At 41.7% G+C, this 22004-nt stretch overlaps 1 protein-coding gene and 1 long non-coding RNA gene across 9 annotated transcripts in view; one reads left to right on the top strand and one right to left on the bottom strand.

Annotated features, from left to right (window-relative positions):
* LOC111246341 (patronin-like) overlaps positions 1–22004 on the bottom strand; it is a 100704-nt gene that overhangs the window by 57201 nt on the left and 21499 nt on the right. For 3 of the 8 annotated variants that reach the window (XM_086984926.1, XM_086984928.1, XM_086984929.1), the window contains exons 2-14: positions 14858–14953; positions 14406–14627; positions 10594–10662; positions 10033–10197; positions 6989–7328; positions 6441–6795; positions 6101–6210; positions 5395–5505; positions 4813–4987; positions 4190–4514; positions 3670–3823; positions 2367–2720; positions 1784–2067 (exon numbers count right to left, since the gene is read on the bottom strand). In XM_086984926.1, coding sequence (XP_086841052.1) covers positions 1784–2067; positions 2367–2720; positions 3670–3823; positions 4190–4514; positions 4813–4987; positions 5395–5505; positions 6101–6210; positions 6441–6795; positions 6989–7328; positions 10033–10197; positions 10594–10662; positions 14406–14627; positions 14858–14953 — 2760 coding nt within the window. Of the gene's footprint in view, positions 1–1783; positions 2068–2366; positions 2721–3669; positions 3824–4189; positions 4515–4812; positions 4988–5394; positions 5506–6100; positions 6211–6440; positions 6796–6988; positions 7329–10032; positions 10198–10593; positions 10663–14405; positions 14628–14857; positions 14954–20684; positions 21252–22004 lie in introns of those variants that run through there. The other 5 variants (XM_086984924.1, XM_086984927.1, XM_086984925.1 and 2 more) reach the window with 5 other exon arrangements.
* LOC147757075 (uncharacterized) lies at positions 4898–5693 on the top strand. Its single transcript, XR_015324723.1, has 2 exons — positions 4898–5026; positions 5357–5693. It is a non-coding gene; the product is annotated as an uncharacterized LOC147757075 (long non-coding RNA).

The following is a 22004-nucleotide window of genomic DNA, read 5'->3' as shown; positions in this document are numbered from 1 at the left end:
ATATGCCGTTAGATGATCTAGTTTGAATTATCTGTCGTTCCCAATATTCTATCAATAGAAATAACAATGTGTTTTCATAAGTAATTCTAAACAAATCTTCCTGCAATGGCAGACCTGATGTATAGCTGTACCGCATTGTGTCAAGGGCCTGTCAAGAGGAGCAGTTGCTAGAAACGAAATTCGAAAAACCGCCATGTCCATAGCACTGAAGGACCAATAATTTTTCCAATAATTCGAATTATTGACTTTCTATGCTTGATCTCACATGTACTCAAGTTTGTAACTAAGCACGTTCGCGGGAAGTATACGCTGGCCCATAAATCCTGTACTCCTACTCTACTTTAGCGCCGAACCAGAAGATTGGGTCCGGCCCAGCTAAAATACGAGCAGAAACGAACTGTTTTATTTAATAATCTAGTTTTTTTCACTCATATATGTAAAGCGTTGCTAACGCCAAGAGTCAAGCCGCAGAAGTTTATCTATACGCCCACTTTAATCCTGCTAGGTGCAGTCCTCTCATAACTACAACCGTCAACAAAACAATCAATGACGACAGTCGTCCTTTTATCTGTTAACATGCTGAGAAAGCGGTTGATATACAACGGTTCTTCAAGCAGAATAAAAAGCCGTACATATATACGCTCACCAAGCAGTAGTCTCAGGAAAAGCAGATATAAACTGCAGAATCAAAGATAATCATTACAAAAATTAACAACAGCCGTAGCAGCAATAATGTCAGTGCCGCTAGAAACAACGTTCTGCTTTAGCCCCATAAACTTTGACCGAACCCCATGCCGCACTATGAATATAGGACTACTGAAGAACTACGTACGAGAGCGTCGTTGTCGACCAACTGAAATCCAACAACAGCTTAATATAACAATGACGACGTAATAAACATATGTCATTTGGCCTATACTAACAATAACGCCAATAACATCGGTGGCGGCGGGGAGAAGGTAACGCAAAGAAACATTTCTAACTTAGTCGAATGTTTACTTTGTCCACTTCAGTTGGCAGAGCGCGGTTAGTATCACAATAAAGAACAATTGATGGCATCTAAAAATGACGCTAACGTTACGAAATGTAAGTAACATGTGTGTTTTCTATGAGGTAAAGGGAGGAATAGGCAATTACAGAATGAAGCGCAGATGAATTCAGGCGTGCACGAATCTGCGACACTGGCAAAGAGGATCAGTACGTAAATCAATGAAGCCTTTCGTTACTGTATTCGACTGTGGAGCGAAATTTGTGTTGTCGTATCGATAGTTTATTATATGTTTCGTGTTTTTAATTTAATGGCTCCAACGCTGCTCGCTGGCTAATAAAATAGATCGATTACTTAACATCGGCGTGCCGACAGAAAGTAGCCTGTCTGTCAATCGTTGCTCGATTCACCTAAAAGAAACCGGTTCTTTTTATTATAAAAATAACCGATTATTTCATCTCTGTTGAATGAATACAAGGCATCCACGAGCTCGTTGGTACTATAAACATGATTTTCTAAACAAACGAAAGTGAGAAGGAAACGGAGACTAATATATTTCAGTTTAGGAAGAAAGGCCTGACAGTCGATCCATATTCACCGACTGTATAAAATTCAACGTATTTCGTCCCATCGTCGTATGTGAATCGCGACATCTTTTTTATGTAGAGCCTGAAGCGATACACACTTCGTATAGTTTAGCGAATTGATTGAATACTGAAATTGTTTAGCTCTCAATTCAATTTAGTCAAATAAAAACATTCACGCGTGCACGTGTTAAATCGGCAAAACGCTGACCTCATCTCGGCCGGGCTGGATGCGTGGTCGTAGTTTAGGCTTTGGCTTGATGACGGTTCCTTTTGTGTCACCCCCATTGTCATCGCCGAATGAAATAAAGAACGATCCACCGTCTCGTTCTCGTTCCTGAGTTCGTTCGGTTGTAGGTGGCGTATTCTCCTGTTGATCAACCCGCTCCTCAGATATCCGTCCACTGGCCGAAGTTCCGGTATCCCGCTTTTTTCGCTCTGGCCGAGCTGGTGGAGGCGGCGATGGTGTTTTTGTACGCTCTTGATAGCCTACATCTGTAAAAGTAAGCGAGCTTATTAATGAACTGTTGTTCAGGTTCGTTATACAGTCAAATAGTGACGAGATCTGGAATGAAAATGTGATGTTTAACAATTTCCCTCATGCGCCAAAAGGATAGTTTCGGACCCTGGACGTATTTGTGGATCTTGCGACAAAAGTACGATCTCGTGCAGTGTCCAATAAATGCAATACACAAAGTTGCGGAGGGGTAAGGCCAAGCGAAATTTTGTTGCGAATACGTACGGTACAACCGTATCTGTCCTACATCGTTTCCCCTATTTTGCTTTCGCCCTACCTTTAATCTGCTGCTGCTGCTGCTGCTGAGGCTGAGCTTGCTGCAGATGCTGCTGCTGTTGTACGATCTGCACCTGATCGATTCGATGTTGTTCATGTTGAATTTGCAAGTGCATCTGTTGTTGGTGCTGTTGCTGTTGTACTGAGGGCTCATGCAAGTTATAAGGCTGTTGAACGAAAGGATGTGCTTGCTGTTGCTGCTGCTGGAGCATGGTATGGTTGAGGGATTGTGGCGGCTGGGAAGCGCCCCACGAAGGCTGAGGAGATGCCCAGTATGGGGGCATTATCTCACCTGGATAGGTACCCGGCATTCCGCCCATTGGACCGAATCCACCAAACATTGCCGCAGGGGGTGCTGCAAGCAGGCCCAAGCATGGTTAGAGCGTTGCGGAGTTACTAGCCATCTAATTACAGTGGCACTAGTATCTAAAGCAGGCTCGTTATTGCTCGAATGTACGCAAAACTCAGAAGATAATGACATTTACATGTAGAGAATGGAATCCGCAATGACTTACAAAATTTATTTACTACGAGAGTCATCACGCCATAGACCGGTTCATTATTCTATTCGAGCTCTACAGTCTAGCGAACATGCTGATCATCCGTATTTTATTTATTTCTATTTGTCTGTTTTAATGAGGCCTCAGATTGTGTTTCAAATTGTTGAGGTATCCATGTCTTAAACGTCAAATCAGGCAAGTTCAGCTCACCTTTACCTTAGGCTAAAGGGATGTATCTGTAACCACTATAACATATACTATTTGGACCAAAATGTTAGTACAAATAGTGGTACGAAGTATCGCCAGGTATCACTATTGAACGAGCAACAAGGGACATACACAATAAGACGTTCATAGTTCAGGTTCATAGAAAGCTGGCCTGACATTACTATTATGTCTATTTGTACCTGCGTTCCTGTTTTTGTTCGTACCTTATCATAACCTAAGACGAATCAGAGGTCTAGGAAAGAGGTCGCACCTCTTACGCATATAGATTTCACAAAATTGATGAAGGCCAGTGAAAGTGAAGTATAAATTACTATGATGTGCGTGCAGGGCGAACCTTCGCCACCTTGATACTAAAAAAGCGATTCCTAGATTCCATGCATTTGTTTATCGGAGATGGTACCAAGAAACATAACTCGTATACTCGGCAGCAGATAAACAGTTTTATAGTTTACCTATCGTGCTTGTTTTTGTCTTCATAGTCTAAATAAAGGACTGCGTAGATGCCCATAGACACATACATAATCATAAGGTGTCTTATTTAAAGCGATTTTTTTAAGAAAGAAAACTAAGTCTCACCGGCTGGAGGCCCCCATTGCCTGCGCATTACAGCGCTGGGGTATCCATGAATGGGGGAACCTGCGTCATGCAGGTAGAATGTTGTCGGCTGACCAGTGCCACTGAGGTGGTTTACATGCGAAGCCGACCGCGAGTGAATCAATGAGTTCAGCACCTGTCCAGTGTCCAGCAATATATAATAGCCATCGTTTAGCGCACTAATCTTAATAATCGAATCCCACAATAGCCAAAGAGAAAAGCATTGGTATAGCCTTGTTCTTCAAAGTAGAGAGGAGATGACATATCTTCGTAAACAATGCATTCAAAATATAGGCTTTTACTGTCGCTATCAAAGGGTCATCTTGCCATCTGTTCCTATGTTCAAAACTACAGGCAGGGCACTCTTGAATACTTTCGGCATATATTATCTATTTTGGGAATTAATAGAGACGCAAATAAAAGATATAAAGATAATTTTATAATACATCGTTAAACTTATTTAAATTCGAAATCGACACTAAACTTATTGCTTCTTTTTTACCTGCTCCTGTTTGGCCACCCTTTCAGCGCTGTTTCGCCGTCGTTTCTGTTGATCGTTTGGTGGGGGTGTGGGACTTCTTCTGTCCGATTCCTCAGAGGTACTTGTCCCGCCTCCTCCTACACCCCCCGGGATGTCATCGCCGCGACCAACACTTATCGGTCCCGAACTGTTGCCATTGGACACACCTTGAGACACCCTGGTGCCTCCACCTACAACCTGTTGGAAGACCTGTTTGTTTGCCTGGGTGCGTTCCTTTTTCGCTGCCTCCTGAGCTGCTCGCCGTTCCTGCTCGATTCGCTGACGTCTTTCATCCATCTGTTGCCTGCTTGGAGACCGACACACGATCAAATAATTAACTCCAATAATTACTTACAGGCTAGTAATAACATATACTGAACAGCCAAATCTTTACCTTCAATAAAATTGTTGTATCACTATAGCTCCACTTTACAACATAGATGTTCTATTAGCTGTTCCGCTGTTCTATAAGCGTACGCGCTTCGCTGGATACCTTACCTACGTTAGAAATCAAGGCACTTTAAATAGTTCTACTTTACTAATAATTTAATGACTTATTTTTTGTTCTAAGTTATTTTCGATGCAAGGTCAAAGCAGGAACTCACCGAACGGCAAACATTTCCTCAACATCACCTCCTTCATCGCCCGTAGGCGTTTGCTGCATCCAGGTCGTGGTCGGTTTCTTGGATCGCCGTTCCGCCTTGTATGTAAAATTCACTTGAGAGGAGCAATCCTGAGAAGAAAGCTGCGCAAAGCTCGTCTGCTTGTTGTCCCGTGCACCTGCAGAGTACAGAAAACAAAAACACGGCTGAGAAGCAAGTACGGCAAATGGGTTCTAATTTTGCAGTATTGAACGCTAAGTATCCGATTTTGTGAAAACCTTTCTGTGAATACTATACTTAATAAAGCGCGACTAATGCGTCCTTGGCGTCATTTTCGTCGACCTCTGGGTGAAAAAATTGCCACTTTTCTGATTTGCCAACGCCGAGCTGGTACTACAGACAATATATTATTAGACTGCTAACTGAATCAATTACCTGATAGTAATTGCTTACGTTCCCCGTAAATGGGCTATGAAACAAATTGCCTAGAACATGGAACCTGGAAAAAATCAGTCGTAGTAAGCAGCAAACGAATGTGTCCTTCTAGCGCCGCGTCAGTGTAACCAGACGTCAGTTGCTATTTACCTTCGAAGGGATCCGGTGCATCGGGATCCATCATCTGAAGTGCTGCCTGGCTCCCTGAAAAGTTCTGGATGTGCGACTGCGAAGGAACTCTTCGGAGAGGCTGACCGCCTTCTGAAAGTATTTAGCAATGAAACACATAAAACAAAATGCGGTAGTGCAAAGGGCCGTTATCCTGCTAACCAACGGTATGTAGCGAAAAACGTCTGTACACATATCTCTTACACACTTTCATCGAAATTGTAGTATAAATGACTATAAAAGATGCGCAGAAAATTCAAGTATGTTCACTTTACAAACCAGTTACTTTCGTCTTTCTTTGTTAGAAGTCACATTAGGAGCTCTAGGCGACGTCATATCACACCGTTGATAAGTCCCAGTTCCGTTCGAGCATACAACGAGCAAAATACATAACCTGAACTGCCCTTCCTCCAAGGGCGGAAAACGAATGGTGGACCGAAGAAGGCTCTCTATCCGTTCGCTTAGCAACTGAGACTAATCAACTATTCATATAGGATTAAAGATAGTAAACGTTCGATCGCAGCAATTATGTCTAGCAATAAATGATCACGGACGCCGATTTCGATAGCGGTCGAACGGTCGGGCTAACATTCCTTTACCATAATGCTAATCTATATTTCCCTCTTGTAACCTTTGTACGTTTAAGAAATATGACTGAATTAAAAACTAAACTAGCAACATAGCTTACCACCATCGTGAGAGCGATCCTCAATCGAATTGAACTGGGTGTAGTAATTCTCTAGGGTAGAGTTACCGTCCTGAGAGGATTCTCGGCCCGTCTTGTCAGGACTACCTCGCCTAAAAAACGGGCATTTACACACGTGTACTAGATACACAGTCTGTCCATTTTGCTGATAATGTATATGTTATAGTAACTAGATTTATTCTATAGGGACACTTTCTGAAGTACATGATCTAATAATCTGCCGACTTTGTAGTAATATTCCACGTGCATGAATCATCATACCGTTGAGCTCACTGAACAAGTTCGCTTCGCATGGCTAAGCCATTACGGTTCCTTTACTAACCTGTTATTATTATTTCGATGAGCGGGACTGGCATGGGTCGAATGAGAGTTCCTCTCGAGCACGGCCCCATTTCCCGCACCGGTTGTGCTGCTCGGTGCCGAGATATTCATTTTATTAAAGTAACCCGAAAACTGCTCAAGCTCTTCCGGGTCACTGGTGTTCTCATCTTTGTTACTATCCTTCGAATGAGAATGGGCTTCTCGGTGGCTATCCTGGCTACCAGATGTCCTCTGGGGTCGACCTTTCTTGTCCCTTTGCAGCATCCCCTCTGGCTGTAGGAGCAGATCCGGGATATGCGAACACGAGTTTTGGAGCTTGCGTGCTTTCCGTAGCGTGTAATTGTACTGGACCTCCTCTGTAACAGATAGGTTTGAATCGGCCAGTGTATTTGCGTGATTCATGCATTGCTATTCTCGTAGCAGATATCTATAAAAGACATATATATATAGAATAGCAACGAGTTGTGGCTCGCTTCATCCGCGTCCGTACAGAACCATAGAGGTCACTGATTAAATATGGTATATGTTAAGCAAGTATGTATTAAGTACCCTGTGGCTGAGGCAGATCGTTGTCATCCTCCAGTTCCCAACCTGGCTTGACGACACACTTCGCCGGTCGAATCTCGAACAAATACATGAGATCGGCTACCAGCGCTAGCATATTTGGCCTAATCGTCTCATGCATAAACAATAGATCCTCAAGCGTTAGAAAACAAATATCGTGAGGAAGGTTCTGCTCGCAGAACGCCTGCACCAACTGCAGATTGCACAGTGAATCGGTCAGGTTCATAGGATCGTTTAGGCATAGCTCCTGCCACGGTAATGCATCCGGGCAGTAAAAAGAAAGCAACGAAGAAAGACCACACCCATCCGACAGTTCCGCCATGTCCTGAAACGATCAAAAATGTCCACAATTGAATCACCTAACAATGCTGTCCACCGATTACACTGGAAACGCAGACGAAAATGTCATTGCTTGATAAAAAAGACCTCTCTAATAACGCTGAGATGAATTCATTTATGGATGATAATCGGCTATGACTCTTGCACACTTTTCAGGATCGCTGTCACTACGGCAGATACAAATACATTAAAAAACGTAGCGTTTTAGTTTGGTAAAATCACATCCCATCCGGTTAATCATCAAAGAAAAAAGGGACATGTTCGCTCGTCCCCAAATCACAACCCCGTCACAAGCTAGCGTATTTCAACACAATCTTTATCTATCAATTCTTTTAGACTCCACTTAATACCTGGCCACTACATAGGCAGCCAAAAAGTTATTGGCAGTTTTGTAGTTATGTATGTTCGAAGTATTAATCACCGTCAGAACAGCAGAAAAAATTAACGTCATTGTTTACATTTTTGGCTTGTTAGCTGACGACCCATCTACTTCAGTCGACTGGGTTATCGTCCCATTGCGATGTATCGAACTGCGTTTTGTGCCCTTCTACTGTGTTCAGGTCAAACAACGGCAACTACAACGAAAGTAATGCTAAGCCAATGTGGAATTCTGGTGTAGATTATATTCCTAGCCATTTCCGTTCATCAAGACACACAGAGAGATAAAGCATGATGTGTGTCAGCGTAAATCAAGCATACAAAAGGCTTTCCGAAATGTGTATCGTCAATCATGTCGTATATGAGAACGAAAAAATTCAGTAACTGACCTAATATTTGCCTCTTTCGTTATGACTATGCGGTGGATTAGCCTCATCCGTGTATGAAATGCTAAACGTGTGTTAGGTTCGCAAACCTTAGAACAATGCGACCTTGTTTCACATATCTAGATGCCTAAGTCTCTGTCGAAAGCTACTGTATAAGATGGATTGGCTTCGAACGCACGGTAATTTCACCGTGAGACCCTATAATTGTGCACTGTACACCTCAAAAAGTGCAAACGGTCCTAGTAAATAATTTTCTTTTTTTATTAAAAACAGTCGGAATTTAGCAGTCGTATTCATGTCAAAAATACGTAAATACGAAAACAATGTCAGGGTAGTGTTGCTTAAATTTTACCTCAGAATAAGTAAACACAGATCCTCCCACTATGTCATTCGTTTGACGCCAGCTCTTGTACAATTTTAAGTGACTTTTTTCAGACTTCGCCTAAGAAGATTGTTAGCAGGGACGTGTCCTAACAAAACAAAATCTGACTGCACATTATTCACACCAATCCATTGCAGAATTCCATAATAACCCCCTTTGGCTATGAAGTTTATCATACGACCGAAACTAGCCGACAAATACGCAACTAGAGAAAGTTTAAAATTCAAAAACCTTTCACATTATATATATGCTTGCCGCGTTTATGAGTAATTTCAGGCGGATCGTTACATCAATAAACGCAGTGAAGCTCACATAGCCTTAAGCTAGATCCTCGTCCCATTTATGATCATGTGAGTATTGTCACGTACCATCAATCAGCTTCTCTGCCTCGCCAATTTATATGTAATTGTATACAAGATGAGTGCACCGTCTACCGAACGATCTTTTCTATTTATCATTTTATTTGGAAGGTATACACATTCCCATTTATCGTGCGATGAGGCCATGCCACTATCACATCTGATCACTACAGCTCAATGAATTGATGACCGGTACGCTTTGAACAATCATTATCACGAAACCCTTCGATATTCGTCGTTTCCAGTCATGAAGAAGTATAAGCTTCGGCAAATAGTTCTTCCGGCCCTGTCTACGTCTGGTCAGGGGCAAAATCAGTGCTATTAATAAACATGTGGTTCTCAATAAAGGAAGGCTAAGGTGATAATACTATATGCTAGTTTTAGCTAACAGGCATCTGTCGAGTTATATGTCCTGGATAGCTAAGATAGAGTACTGACGGTCTGGATTGGTTGATCACTTTGTGGTAGTCAACCGAAAAGTAAAAAGGCCTAAACCTAAACGTTTACTATCACTCTACTGAACAAAATGCTCTCGTACTTTGTCTCTAAGCTGCCCTGTCATCGATAATTCCGATCGTAATGGGTAAAGCGTGATTCTAAATTACCGTACTACTGCAAAGACGTAATTCTCCATTTGGGACCTGCGAGTATACATTTGAGTTAGGGTGCCATTAACCGAGCTAGCAGGAAGCAACAGAGGTTTCTTTTCTAGTCCGAATTTCAGGCGTTTCTAACTCTGTGATTAGCACAGATCCCTTCCCGAGGGATGAAGGAGCACGACTTCCGTGCCATCTGACATAGCGTGCAACATAGTGGAGTAATTGGTCGTAGCATTTCTAGCGTTTCTTCATTTTAGGCGTCTGATTTGTATCCAGTTTAATATCAGGTTGATAGAAGACTTACACCAGTATAAGGCAGAAAAACGGATGTATATCCAAATGGATGCTCGATATATGAGCTATACAACTTACGGAAAATAATTAAAGATAATCGAATACTCTTATTTAATTTTAACATTTTGTACCGTTGTGCCACCATACAGCTAGCATGAAATGGTCATGCATGAGTGTAGAGGTGTTAAACGTGGAATTATAGTACGTTATGGTGACGCGAAATTATCATTATAGTTTCCGCCATCCTGTTCCGGATATTTCGAAATCTCTCTCTTAGAGTTTGTGTGCTTACCTGCATGATGGTCGCGGGAGGCACAGGCTGGCCCGCTTCCAGCTGAACGCGTTCTCGCAGGGCCACGGTAGCTGCATTGATCCAGAGTAGAGCAGCTTCCTCTGAGGTTACGGGCACCTCGTCTGGGTACTGCACTTCACTATATCGACGAACAACCTCGAAGACCTATCCAACGAAGAGAATCATGTTATCGAAGGGTAACACATAGCCTTTGCTACGCTTAGTGAATATAATTAATAATCAAATTATTCTAATTATTCATGTTTATAAGTTGTCCTACATCAGCTGCATTAATCTATAGTGTGTTATTGACTAGGATAAAAATATCAACTATCTGATTATTATACCGGTATGTTATTGGCACAAAGAATGTTCGTTCAGCGTGAAGAAGTAACAAGACCGTTTGAAGAAGCAATGTCTGAGCCTATCTCAGGGGCACGTTAAATTGTGCCCAATTAGCATGATCACGTTTTTAATGAGTATCATTCCGCATGTCTTACTTCTTTCAATATATACATAAGAAACGCTGGAAAACGCAGAGGACGTACGACCGCTACAAACCTTGAGTGGAATGAGCACCTCCTTGATGTAGAGGTCCATTATGGCTTCAATCACAGACATATGCGCAGCCTGAAACAAAGGTACAAAAACAAACAACACGATAGACGTACTTATTAATCGAAGTGGCAAACTTGCCGACCAACGTAAACTTCTATATAGAAGTGTCAGTTAAAAAAGGTTTTAACAACCGTTCAACGAATGAGAATCCTCATCAGTACTTAATCCTCTCTAGTGTAGAACTTGGCAAAGCAATCGAGAAATATGTAAATTATATGTTCACTTCAGCAGCTTCAGAAGTCTGACAAACCATGCAATAGATAATCAAAGTCTTTATCCCTTGAGTCTAAATTAGAAAATTTTTAAACTCATATAAGTCGGGAGTAGCTTGCGGATGCGTGTGAAACTGTTAGTATCAGACACCAAGGTTCCACGATTCTAGCTCCAAGGTTTCTGATAAACTGGCTACAGATTTATTTGACTTCAATGTCGATGGGATAGGTATTATGTCGTTCAATATCCTTCACAACGGAGATATGTTAAGGTGAACGAGAGACATCAGTTGAAATACACAGGAACCTAACTTATTTCTTGACAATCGCCTGCTGAAAGCTTGGCATCAAAGTTAATTAACTTCCGTAGTTCAGCGAGTTAGTTGTTTGGCGCAATTTTATACGTATTTTTTGTACCCGTGCCGTGTTTCTGAAAGTCATCACGATCTCTTTTCTCGTTAATACTTCGGTAAGCAATGTTACATATTTCTAGTCACTTTGGCGATCCTTTATAGTGAACTATTCATACTACCTAATGGACTACTGTGAATAACAATAAAGCATGCATGAAAATGACCTTTGATCTTAGCAAATGCCTTGTTTCATCCTGTCATGATCGCCATCACTATTGACAAGTTTTAAACACTGTCCCTGAAAGCTTCGAATTCACTTCCACGATTCCTTTTACCGAATGGCTGCGATAATTAGTTACTACACTAACAATTCTCAGAATGAAGATACATATTTATCTATTTTACATGATTTTCTATAGGTAGATATATTTTTATGTCGACGGCCGCCCGTGATACATGATAGCAGCAGTGGCAGCGGCAACGGCGGCACCCACTGAGCTTCTTGCGTCTATGCCGTGAGGCTTGTCTGCCATCGCGTCCATTTCGACGTGCAAGCCGTTGTTTAGTGTTTCCCAACATCAAAAATTTTCTAAATAACAACAGCAGCGGCTGCTGCTGCTGCTGCTGCAGTGCGAGTAGCAGATCCAAACACGAAGACACGATGCTGTAATTTCCTGGACAAGCTCTCAGCAAACAGCAAGTAGTCAATGCTGTTCAAATAGCAGCAGCAGCAGCAGCAGCAGCGTCGAACGACGACGCATGTTGCTACATCGTTCGATGTCCCCAATAGAATCAATAGCAGTCTTGGCATCCCACATCAGTCCTTCACGCAGAAGCGTTGTTCAATCCACATCCAGCGAATACCATATACAATATGAACATTGCGTGGGTGGTGTGCCTTGTGCATGGATGTTTGTTTGTACGTGTACATGCGTACACACGTATGTGCATGAGCTTCTACGTTGGAAAGTGAGGCGTACAACGGTGACGGCACTGGTGAAAATGGTTTAGATGCCGCCACTCTATTACCGTCATTAGCGTCACTAGTCTCAGCAGAGGTCGACTGACACAATCTGAGTGATTAAATTAAAGACACACACATTTACGCACCGATGACAAACGGATCGACAATCATATGCGTGGTCGTAGCTGTTTTACCTTGTCTGAAATTACCGCGTTTTATTCTAAAGGATCAGCAGAATCGACAAACGCTGCAACAGCACTACCGCCGCTACTGGTTATTAACGGGCAGTCTTCTCGCCGCTGCCGAGGTGGCTTCTTACAACAGTGAAGTTCTTGACGCCAGGCGTCAGACTACGTATGCTGACGGTGATGAAGAACGGCAAAACTAACATTAGGTTAGGACGAGCCAGTCAGCGATAGCTAATAGATAATTGTAGCATCGGCATGATAGCCTTGCTCTGTACAGTCGTCAAGCTAAACCAGCTGGCACTGATCGGCCTGTCTGTTCAGAACAGCCAAAATTTCTTCTGCTTTCAGCATACAGATCCTCCTATTCATTCGGCCTTACAAAGCATTAGCAGCACTGGCAAGTTCAGTCGGACGTCAAAACCATAGAGGAGAAAAGGTTTATCGCACTACTCTATAGTACGTAATACCGGTGGCTAGGGCGTCAACTGTAAATGAGAAGTTTCACAGTTCGTCACGATATGGCCACCGGAAACCCAGAAAGTGAGCCAACGTAAGGGTGCGTCTATCCTGCTGCTCGCAGCATGTGCAAGTACAACGTCCTATGCGAAATTTCGCATAGATCTGACGAAAATATTAGTACTGCGGGAACACAGAACACCGGTCAATCAAACCAATCGCCTTAGTGTGATCTATCTATATCATTGTGCCCTTAGCTTAGTATATGAACTTCTTCTATAGTGAACATAATACAAATTCTGCTTCCAGTTTATCATAAAAGTGTTATATTAAAAGGATTTAACCCGAACGATACAGAGTTATAGCAAGCACTCTGAACATGACGACTCAGTGGGAAAGTCGTTATTTTCCTCTGTGCCAGAGATTTCATAGTAGTAATAAGCCTTCTGAAATATGCACTATTAAGCATAGATACGATCCAATACTTAACACAAATCCTGACCATCGGTCTGAGGTCTGACCCCCCATAATGCAACTAGTCAGCATCGAGCGCAAACGGAATAGCGATGGTCTGCTACGTTACTTTCAAATGTTCTGCCAACAATATCTCTGCTTGGCGTAAATCCATGATTAACAATGTTAACGATCAGAACTACTATTAATAAATTATTTGCATCTAAATTTCAATCAATTATATGTAGACTTACATAGGTAAAGCTTCCTTACGCGTCACGTTTTGGTAAGAATCGTCGTAATTATGTTTATTTATTTATATATATATATATATATATATATATATATATATATTCTGCAGTGAATAAGAAAGGGAACGACCATGATGGTCTGCATTGATGGTGTGGGTATTTAAGCCTTTTGTCTAAGTTGCTTTTTTAAGTACCTGAAGAAGAATACCTGAAAACCGTACGAACCATTGGAAACCACCACAAGAAGCTAGATTTAGATTGCGCTTTACTTGAACTAGCTTTTCATTTCTATGACATGTAGTTTTGTATTCTTTATGTATTTCTTCTATTTTTTTGTTACATCTCTCGTTCTACATACGCACAGGAAACCCAGTCTCCTGGAAAATGCTTTGTACGGTAAATGGTCAAATATCGTCGGGCGTAATTTGTGATTCGTCCTAATTCGTAATTAGCTTGGTTTACCACTTTTATCTGTTTCATCGAAAAGACTAGCTATATCTTTTGGAGTATTCCGATTGTCCTAAGGAAGTTCTCATCTGAATAATAGGCCCTTACGCGTTAACCAACTCTGCGGTAAGATCAAAAAGAGCAGAAATAAACTTCGGAAACAAGGGAAACGTTTTTTTCGAAAAAAAAAAGTACGAAAGTCCCTTGTAATAGAAAATCTATAATATTATAGAGTCATTTTATAATAGAAAATCGCAAGCTAAACTCGTACAAACTTAATTTTTGGCTACGAACATCGCATGAATACCGCCATGAATAGGGAACAGCCTATTTTCAAAGGACACCAAAACGTTCAATGTCATAAGAAATCAATCTCTCGACAGAACACGGAAGTCGTACACGAAGTTCTTTAACGGTTTGATAGAACTCACCATTCGGATGGGTGCGTTCTGGGTAAGCGTGGTTTCATTGAGAGTTGTCGTTCCATCCGCCGGCGCGAGGACTTCAACACCTTTTTTTTGAAGTGCCGAAATGATGCCGACGTGACTGAGGGTGTGGTAATTAGGATCTGCGTAAATTGACGCCAGCGCCATGCAATACAGCTCACCCGACGAAAGACCCTGAACAATCTGTGGTTTCAGACGGTACTGGTCCTATAATTATTAATAAACATTAATTTTCGTAAATGAACCTATCCTTTAGGGAACAAACTCTGAAACAATGACTTTCAGCACAGACATAGCAACAAGTAATTTGGACGAAACAACTATCCTATAAATGATTATCATAGACAAGTGGAAATAAAGTACTATAATATTAAGTGATGGATGTCCTTTAACTATATTTTTTCCTTTTCATATTAAACGAAGCTTGTCAGACTTACCTCGTGGTCTCTGTAGTAAGGATCTCGGAGTTCGGTAGGGACCCGATTGTTGTGCGCTTTCGAGACCAGCCACAATACACTCGCGCGTTCCTTTGCCTGCAAAAAATTAATCAACCTATTGATTTAGGCTTTGCAAAAACACCCAACAGGTTATAAATTCATCATTAACTCTCAGTTTCGATGTTTAAAACAGACATACATTTTTCTATCACCCGATTTTCCTAAATGTCCTTTTAATACACAGATTTCATTATGTTACCCTACTGTGAGGGCTCTTTCAAATGCGCATATCGTGTAGCATTATGGGCCTGAAACACACCTTGGGATTGCAGAGGATAAAAGGCTTATCATGTTGTTTTCTATAACCAGGCAGTCAGGTAGGAAATGCTTTCTTCAGATAGAACTACTTCCCGAAGGTATTCTTCTATAGAACAGTGTTTACGCTTTCGCTTGTAGGACTAAACTGAGCCCTTTTCTTTCGGTATACAAGTATTAGGCTTAATTCCTGTCCAAGCATTCCTTTACTCCTTAGCTTTACTACTTGAATCCGAATTTGCTTTCAGATGGAACGTGGCCCTCATTGGTTCAGCCTTGACTCCACCAACGTCCCATTGAACTACATGAACAGCGTGTGCACTCCGAAGCACATTAGCTAGGGGGCAAACTGTCCGATTTTTTCGATCGCAGTGTTGGTTCTGACATATAACCCGTTTTTTCCTCCTGCATCCCTTTTCTCACCGCCAAGTCAATCAGCCAGCGTACTATTTATAGCCAGGACGACATACTACAGCTGTATAGGGCAAAAAACAAGCGAATATACGACTTCCAGCAGGCCTTCCACTGCTACCGGGCAACGCCTACTTTCCTCCAGGTCCCAAATCTGCACCCTTAACCTTCGCTAATATGTAATCTCTAAAGCTCAACTTACCTCTTGGATAGGCTTTGCCCTTCCCACAAGACGTCACATTATTTTATTTAAAATGAATTTGTGCAGGTAAAAACTCTGGTAGCACATAACAACGCCACAGAGCAGTATTGCGGTTTCTGAAAATTAAAATACCGTAACTACTATCTGTAAGTATTCCTATCTACGGCACAGCGAGTACAGAAGAACCCAGACAGATGGCAGAGTCGCAACAATAGACTAGTACGTTAATACTGAATGGGAAACGTGATTAATGCACAGCAGTGTTCTCTTCACTGATATGGTCAAATTATCGTTTGCAAGTTAGGGACGTATAGAGATTGGGAAAGCCTTAATTTCGATATTCCGCTCGCTCTTTCGAACAATCAGTGACTTACGCCCGCGTAGACTTCTCTCTTTCTCCCTCACATGAGATACTCACAATATTTATAACATACGCCATCACATATCCGTAGGAAATAGCCCGAATAAACCACTGAATCAGCGACGCCATAATGTGCATTATTAAAATCGCAATAGAAAATAAGTAACGTCAATAGAGGCGTCGCGTGAACTAGATTTTACTTAATTTCCCTGACGATCACAATATGACATTTCTTATTGCGTATATTTGAATCCTCTCTTTTAGAGAAGCACAAGTGAACATCGGGATCTCACTTTGAGGATCTTCGTTCGACACGTAAATGAGACATATAATTCTAACAAATCTCGCAAAAATGCTGACTTTATACGAACATGTTCAGTGATGGATTACTTTCACCTAATTATGAGACGGAATTTTAGATAAGTGAAGAATGTAGCTTGATTAAGCATTGTTTATACGACGTTGTTTTTAACGCCAACTTCATTCGTATCGCTATCGTTCAATTACAAACATTGACAAAATTAACAACAAATCAAGCAATAACTTGCCTACAAGTTTTTGTTTTCGGTCAATTAGTATTTCGATGCAAAACTTGACCGCTGCGGTAGCACAACAGATAGGGCACTTCCGTAAGAATTTGAATTTAGTCCGCACCTGACGGTCGGCGTATCGTTCAGCTGAACGTCACTACAATCGCTACATCCGTTGTATGTGTGAGGTAGTCCCCGACGGACCGTTGTTACTCGGCTCTAATAATAAAAAAAAAAACTAGGAACCATTCGCCCAAACATAACTTGCATAGTTAACAAAATGAATCGTTAGTGCTAAATAGAATTTATTATACAGCCAGCCATGTAAAATAAACAGCCCTATAATTCCAAGTATTTTCCGGCAAGATACCATTGAATATATGACGTATAATACGGCAGAATCAACAATGGAGCAGGAAGAACGGGCCGCACACAGATGCGAACTAACAAAGTCTTTTTGACTTACACATTGTGGAAACCATTATCGGTCAATATTTCTAAAAAAAAACATAAATAATCGGATTTAGCGCCTTTGTTTTCTTTGCTGAGCTAGAATTATTCGTGGTAATTCATGTCACATATAAAGCTGCACGTGTATTGTAACATTGTGACTATCGTGGATAGACCACTATCGTAACAGCTGATTTACTAGCCGCCGAAATCTAAGAATCACAGATATGACGTTTTATGACAAGACGCTATCTTTTTAGGAATGCACTACTTTATTTTTACAAAATGTTTGAGTAAGGTCTTTTCATATATAATACGTCCCCCATAGGTAAATCAGTAAGCTAGTCAGTCTAGCCAAGCGTAGACAATAGCCAGAGCATACATCATGGCTATTTTATAGTTTAGCCTCATGTTTACATAATGTGCGGCACATGATCAACCATGTAAAGCGATCTATCCCATGACGACTCTCGAACGCCAAGCGCATTCGTTCGAAAATGCAGAAGTCTAACAACAAACTGTAGCTATCTGACATAGTCTCGTCATCGTATAACCCCCGAAACACGGCTTGATCGTGTTAGTTTACCCCAACCAAGTTTGTTACGAGGTGAACCAGGTATAAGTCCGCATACATCACTGTTCCTTAGCTAATGATAACTCACTGCCTGGCACCTCACAGATTCTCAACGCATAATTTTACCCGCAAGTTCCCGATCTCTCGTAGGGAGGTGCCAACAGCATGATTCAGTGTCACAATCGTGGCCATGTCATGACAGCAAAACGCCTGAATCAGCCTGACCATTCGTAGCCATTTCACTGTGAACTTTGTTCAACGACAGCGGATAAGGGCTTTGCCGAATTCGAGCGAGTGTGTGGTACGTCGACAAAGGCGCAAAAGAAAACGCTTCGGGAAATCGGAATAAGGCCTCGACGACCTTTGCTATCCACAGAGTGCTGCTAATATGATATGCTCCTCAGAGTCGAAAAAAACAGCGCAATATGATCGAAACGCTTGCGTGTAGAAATAGTCGAGTTCGATAACTGCAAATGACAGCCACATATACACAGTATAGTGGAAGATTAGATTCAATCATTTGACGGGTTTTTACTTATTTGTTGACCGCTAATGATGGGCATAACAACTGTCTTGTCACTTCTGTTCCATACCTTAGCCATTAACGATTTCTAGGGCAGGCTAGAATCTGTCATCTCGATAAATAAAAGTCCACTTCTAGCTAGGCGCCCAAATCGAATAGTGCGCGAGGACTGAGAATAGGCCGGTTAATATAATGATCAACTGACCAACAAAGACATTACGGCATCGGCCACAGATGTACAATGTTATTGTTGATGTTCCTCTCGTTCTTATTGTTAACGAACCTGTATCAATCGGTATATCATAGAGCAGGTGTTTCAATTCTCCATCGAGCCAAATATGTATTAAAACATTACAAGGCCTCACTCACTAACACGACCCTAGGACGCGTTGTAGCAGTAACAAGAACGCGACGTAGGAACACTTGTGTACGATACAATAACATCATCAACCCATCGCTATGTAAAGGTCTAGGGTAAAAACAATGGACACTGGCTGAGTAGCACCAGATTTCGTACTCAACCAAACCGCAAAGCTAGCGGTCGATGCTTGGGAACAGCTGGACTGGTTTACTCTTCGTATGATGACCTGTTTGTTTGTATATAAATATTGGTTAATAGAAAATGAATGTCGCTGTTGTACTGATTGATCAGAAGGACTTGGCATGCTTTGCCAACTATCTCAGTCCGAATTACTGCTACCTCGGATCGTAATAAGTAACAATACCACTAGCAGTTCTGTATGACAGAACCCCGTGTCGATTCGGAATGAGGCCCAAATGTTAACTTCCCATAAAAGCTGCGCTAACCAACATTCACAGGTTGAAATTATAGTAGATGCAGAATATAATCAAGGTATAGTGTACGTACGCGCAGGCCAAGCATCTACGAACTCCGAGCTTTATTCTATACGAAGTAATGAAGAATAAAATTAGTTATTATATTTCAAATCGAATAGGCGCCAAGAGGGCACATGTAATAGCTATCCAAATATACTTCCCCATAGCGAATCTGTGCTAACCTTTTCTCTGGAGTTTTCCAGAGTCACACTCGTCGGGGTCGAACTATTTGACCAAGCGACAATTGAAACTCCGCACGTGAAAATCAATCATTCTCGATACCTTAAGGCGCTTCTTAGTCCTGGAAACATCACTTAGCTGCTGAAGCTTAGCATAGCTCAGCCCGTGATCGGCGGTGAACCAGATCGATCCGTATGTATAATTTGCTCTGTCTGAATAATATCTGTTCTATGAGGAGGAAGCGACATCATATTTAAATGATAATAACACAACTACAACCTACCTTCGGATTTGGTCTCATTTTCTTTTTTTTTGGCTTAAGTGGCATCTGCATGCCGTACTTCCGATCCGCTTCAAAAGCACCGGACAAAGCACCTCAATAACTGTTTCTCTGGACCCCTTAATGAAGCATTATTGTGCCACTTGACTCAATAGAAGCATATTCAAAACGCGTACGGGCTACAAGGAAGGTATAACATAAAATCTGTAATTGAGCGTACACTGAGAAACTTCAATAAAGTAGTTCCGTTTTTCCCCTGCCGATAGCTAAACGCGTGGAACACAAAATGCATATTATATTCTCTTCACTTGAAAGACATTTCTACGATCAGTCTGTTTTACATTGATCAGTATCAGCAAAAAGTTATTATTATTTGCGAAAGAACGGTGACTGATCATAGGCAGCGCTCTACGGATCCATGCTCAAATGGCCGCCTATGAACAATACAACTGATTTGTTGACAAGGGAGTTTCGAAGGAGGCAGATCAGTCTACAGAAGCGTCACCGACAACGCCAGTTTCTAATTAGACCTCTACGGCTTATGAAACGATTATAAAATACCCACACGATCAAAATGGCCGTTTAAATGTATCCAGTTCTAACAACATAACGTTTCACCTTTACTCATACGAGGTCGGCTAGAATACATTTTTGTTACTGTGTTAGAAGTGATCGGCTACATGTTGACATCGTTGTTAGAAAAAGATCGATTGTAATTGCGGCTTGGTCGCAATGAACGCATGTTTTGTTGTGTGACAGTTCTTATAGCCGTTAACGCTGATACGCGAAAATTCCGGAAACCAGCATTCACAAAAAGCAAACAGTATATAACAGAAGCCAAGTTGATTAAGTGTTGCATTATAGACAACGACCCTATAGGCGGCGATTTACATTCAGATCAATGTGACTCATCATTTTTCTAAAGGCTTCGGCATAATTCACTTCACCTAGTAACAAAGGAGACACAAAATCAGTTAAATCTGTGACAAAAATTGGCATGAACGGATTCGCAACGGAAGCTCGATGATCGTAAGTGGTGTCCGGCAATGATCCAGTCGCATCGGCTAGTTTACGGAAAAAGATTAGTAATTTGTTACGGATATGACAGAATAAAGTCTGCTATTCTCTAAGCAACAAGCCAGAAAATCAGAATGTTGAAGATACCTGTTCAAGTAGTTGAAATGTGATGAGCTGGGCTTTCTCCTTGAAGACTCGATAGCTTTCCTTGAGGTCGGACATGGAGCAGCCTCCGTTGACGAGAGGTGCTACCACCCCCACGGGTGACGTAATCCGTTTATTCAATAACATTGTGGCAGCCATTGTCGGTTATACCTCGCAAGGCGTGTTCACAGCCTTACCCAGCGAGCACAATAACCACTATATAGATAAACAGATACTCATACAGTGCATACTAGCTCATAAGATTATTCAGGTAAGTCTGCAGGTTTGTCACTTCACCTGATGGACAGACCCCTGATCATCCCAGTTCACAAGGTCTGAATGCAAACAAGCGCCTCTGAACGAATCCTCAGTCCGCACCAGAGAGCCATTGGGCGATGCCCATCCGGTGGCTCTCTCTGAGCTTAGGCAGCCTTTAGACGGAGTCAATCTGACACAAGTCGTATCTTTTGATATTTCTCACGAGCCGAAAGGCCAGCACTTTCATCCAGAGTTAGACGTGTTCCAGTAATGAGCAAGACGGTGCGCGTTAGATGGTTTTTTCGTAACTCCCTTTCACAACAGAAGACGTTGTTTGGACGAATATGCATAGATGATATCCTCAGATTAGCACTAATCACAAAGACTATGAAAGCCTCATGAGACAACATTTACTTACTAACAATAACATTAACTATTGTTGTGAGTATAGTTTCGGTGCGTCATTTCGTGACCGTTTCATCCACACTGAAATAGGTAGAGGATGAAATTGTTTGACAGGCTCTAATAAGTAAGTTCGACATTTGGCGCCTGTGACCGGCTTTGTGATTTCTTCGCCAATGCTGATCACTATGATGGCCTTTGCTCGTATTACTGGTTAGCCGGAAGAATACTGAACGCACTGATCACCCGCACATCGAGACACCCAATGCCTTTGAATCAATATAGATCCCGATGCTACCAACCTTTCGTCATTTTAGGTGGTATCAAATATCCTTAAACCCAATTCACTGTATATCAGGTCTATTGTTTGCAGGTATATCAGACAGGTCACTGGAGCTGCCGACATCCTACTTTCGGCATAGAGAAACTACAGTATAATCGTTCCTTTTAAATACTGATTCGAGAGTCACTAGACATTGTGCTAAAATAGACGTTGTACTTATTTCTTCTATGGTATGTACGTGTACATGCGTTGTTTAGCATCTCTTCATTTCCCTAATCGAACGTCCAGTATTAAGTTTTATTTAGTGATCCCGAAGAGCCACTGAGTCAATGAGGTCAACCAGTAAACAGCTGATATCCTCTTCAAAACTAACATGCGGC

This window comes from Varroa destructor, unplaced genomic scaffold (assembly GCF_002443255.2).
Source record: "Varroa destructor unplaced genomic scaffold, Vdes_3.0 BEIS01000003.1, whole genome shotgun sequence".
Lineage (NCBI taxonomy): Eukaryota > Metazoa > Arthropoda > Arachnida > Mesostigmata > Varroidae > Varroa > Varroa destructor.
This window is presented reverse-complemented; position numbering and strand designations above follow the sequence as displayed.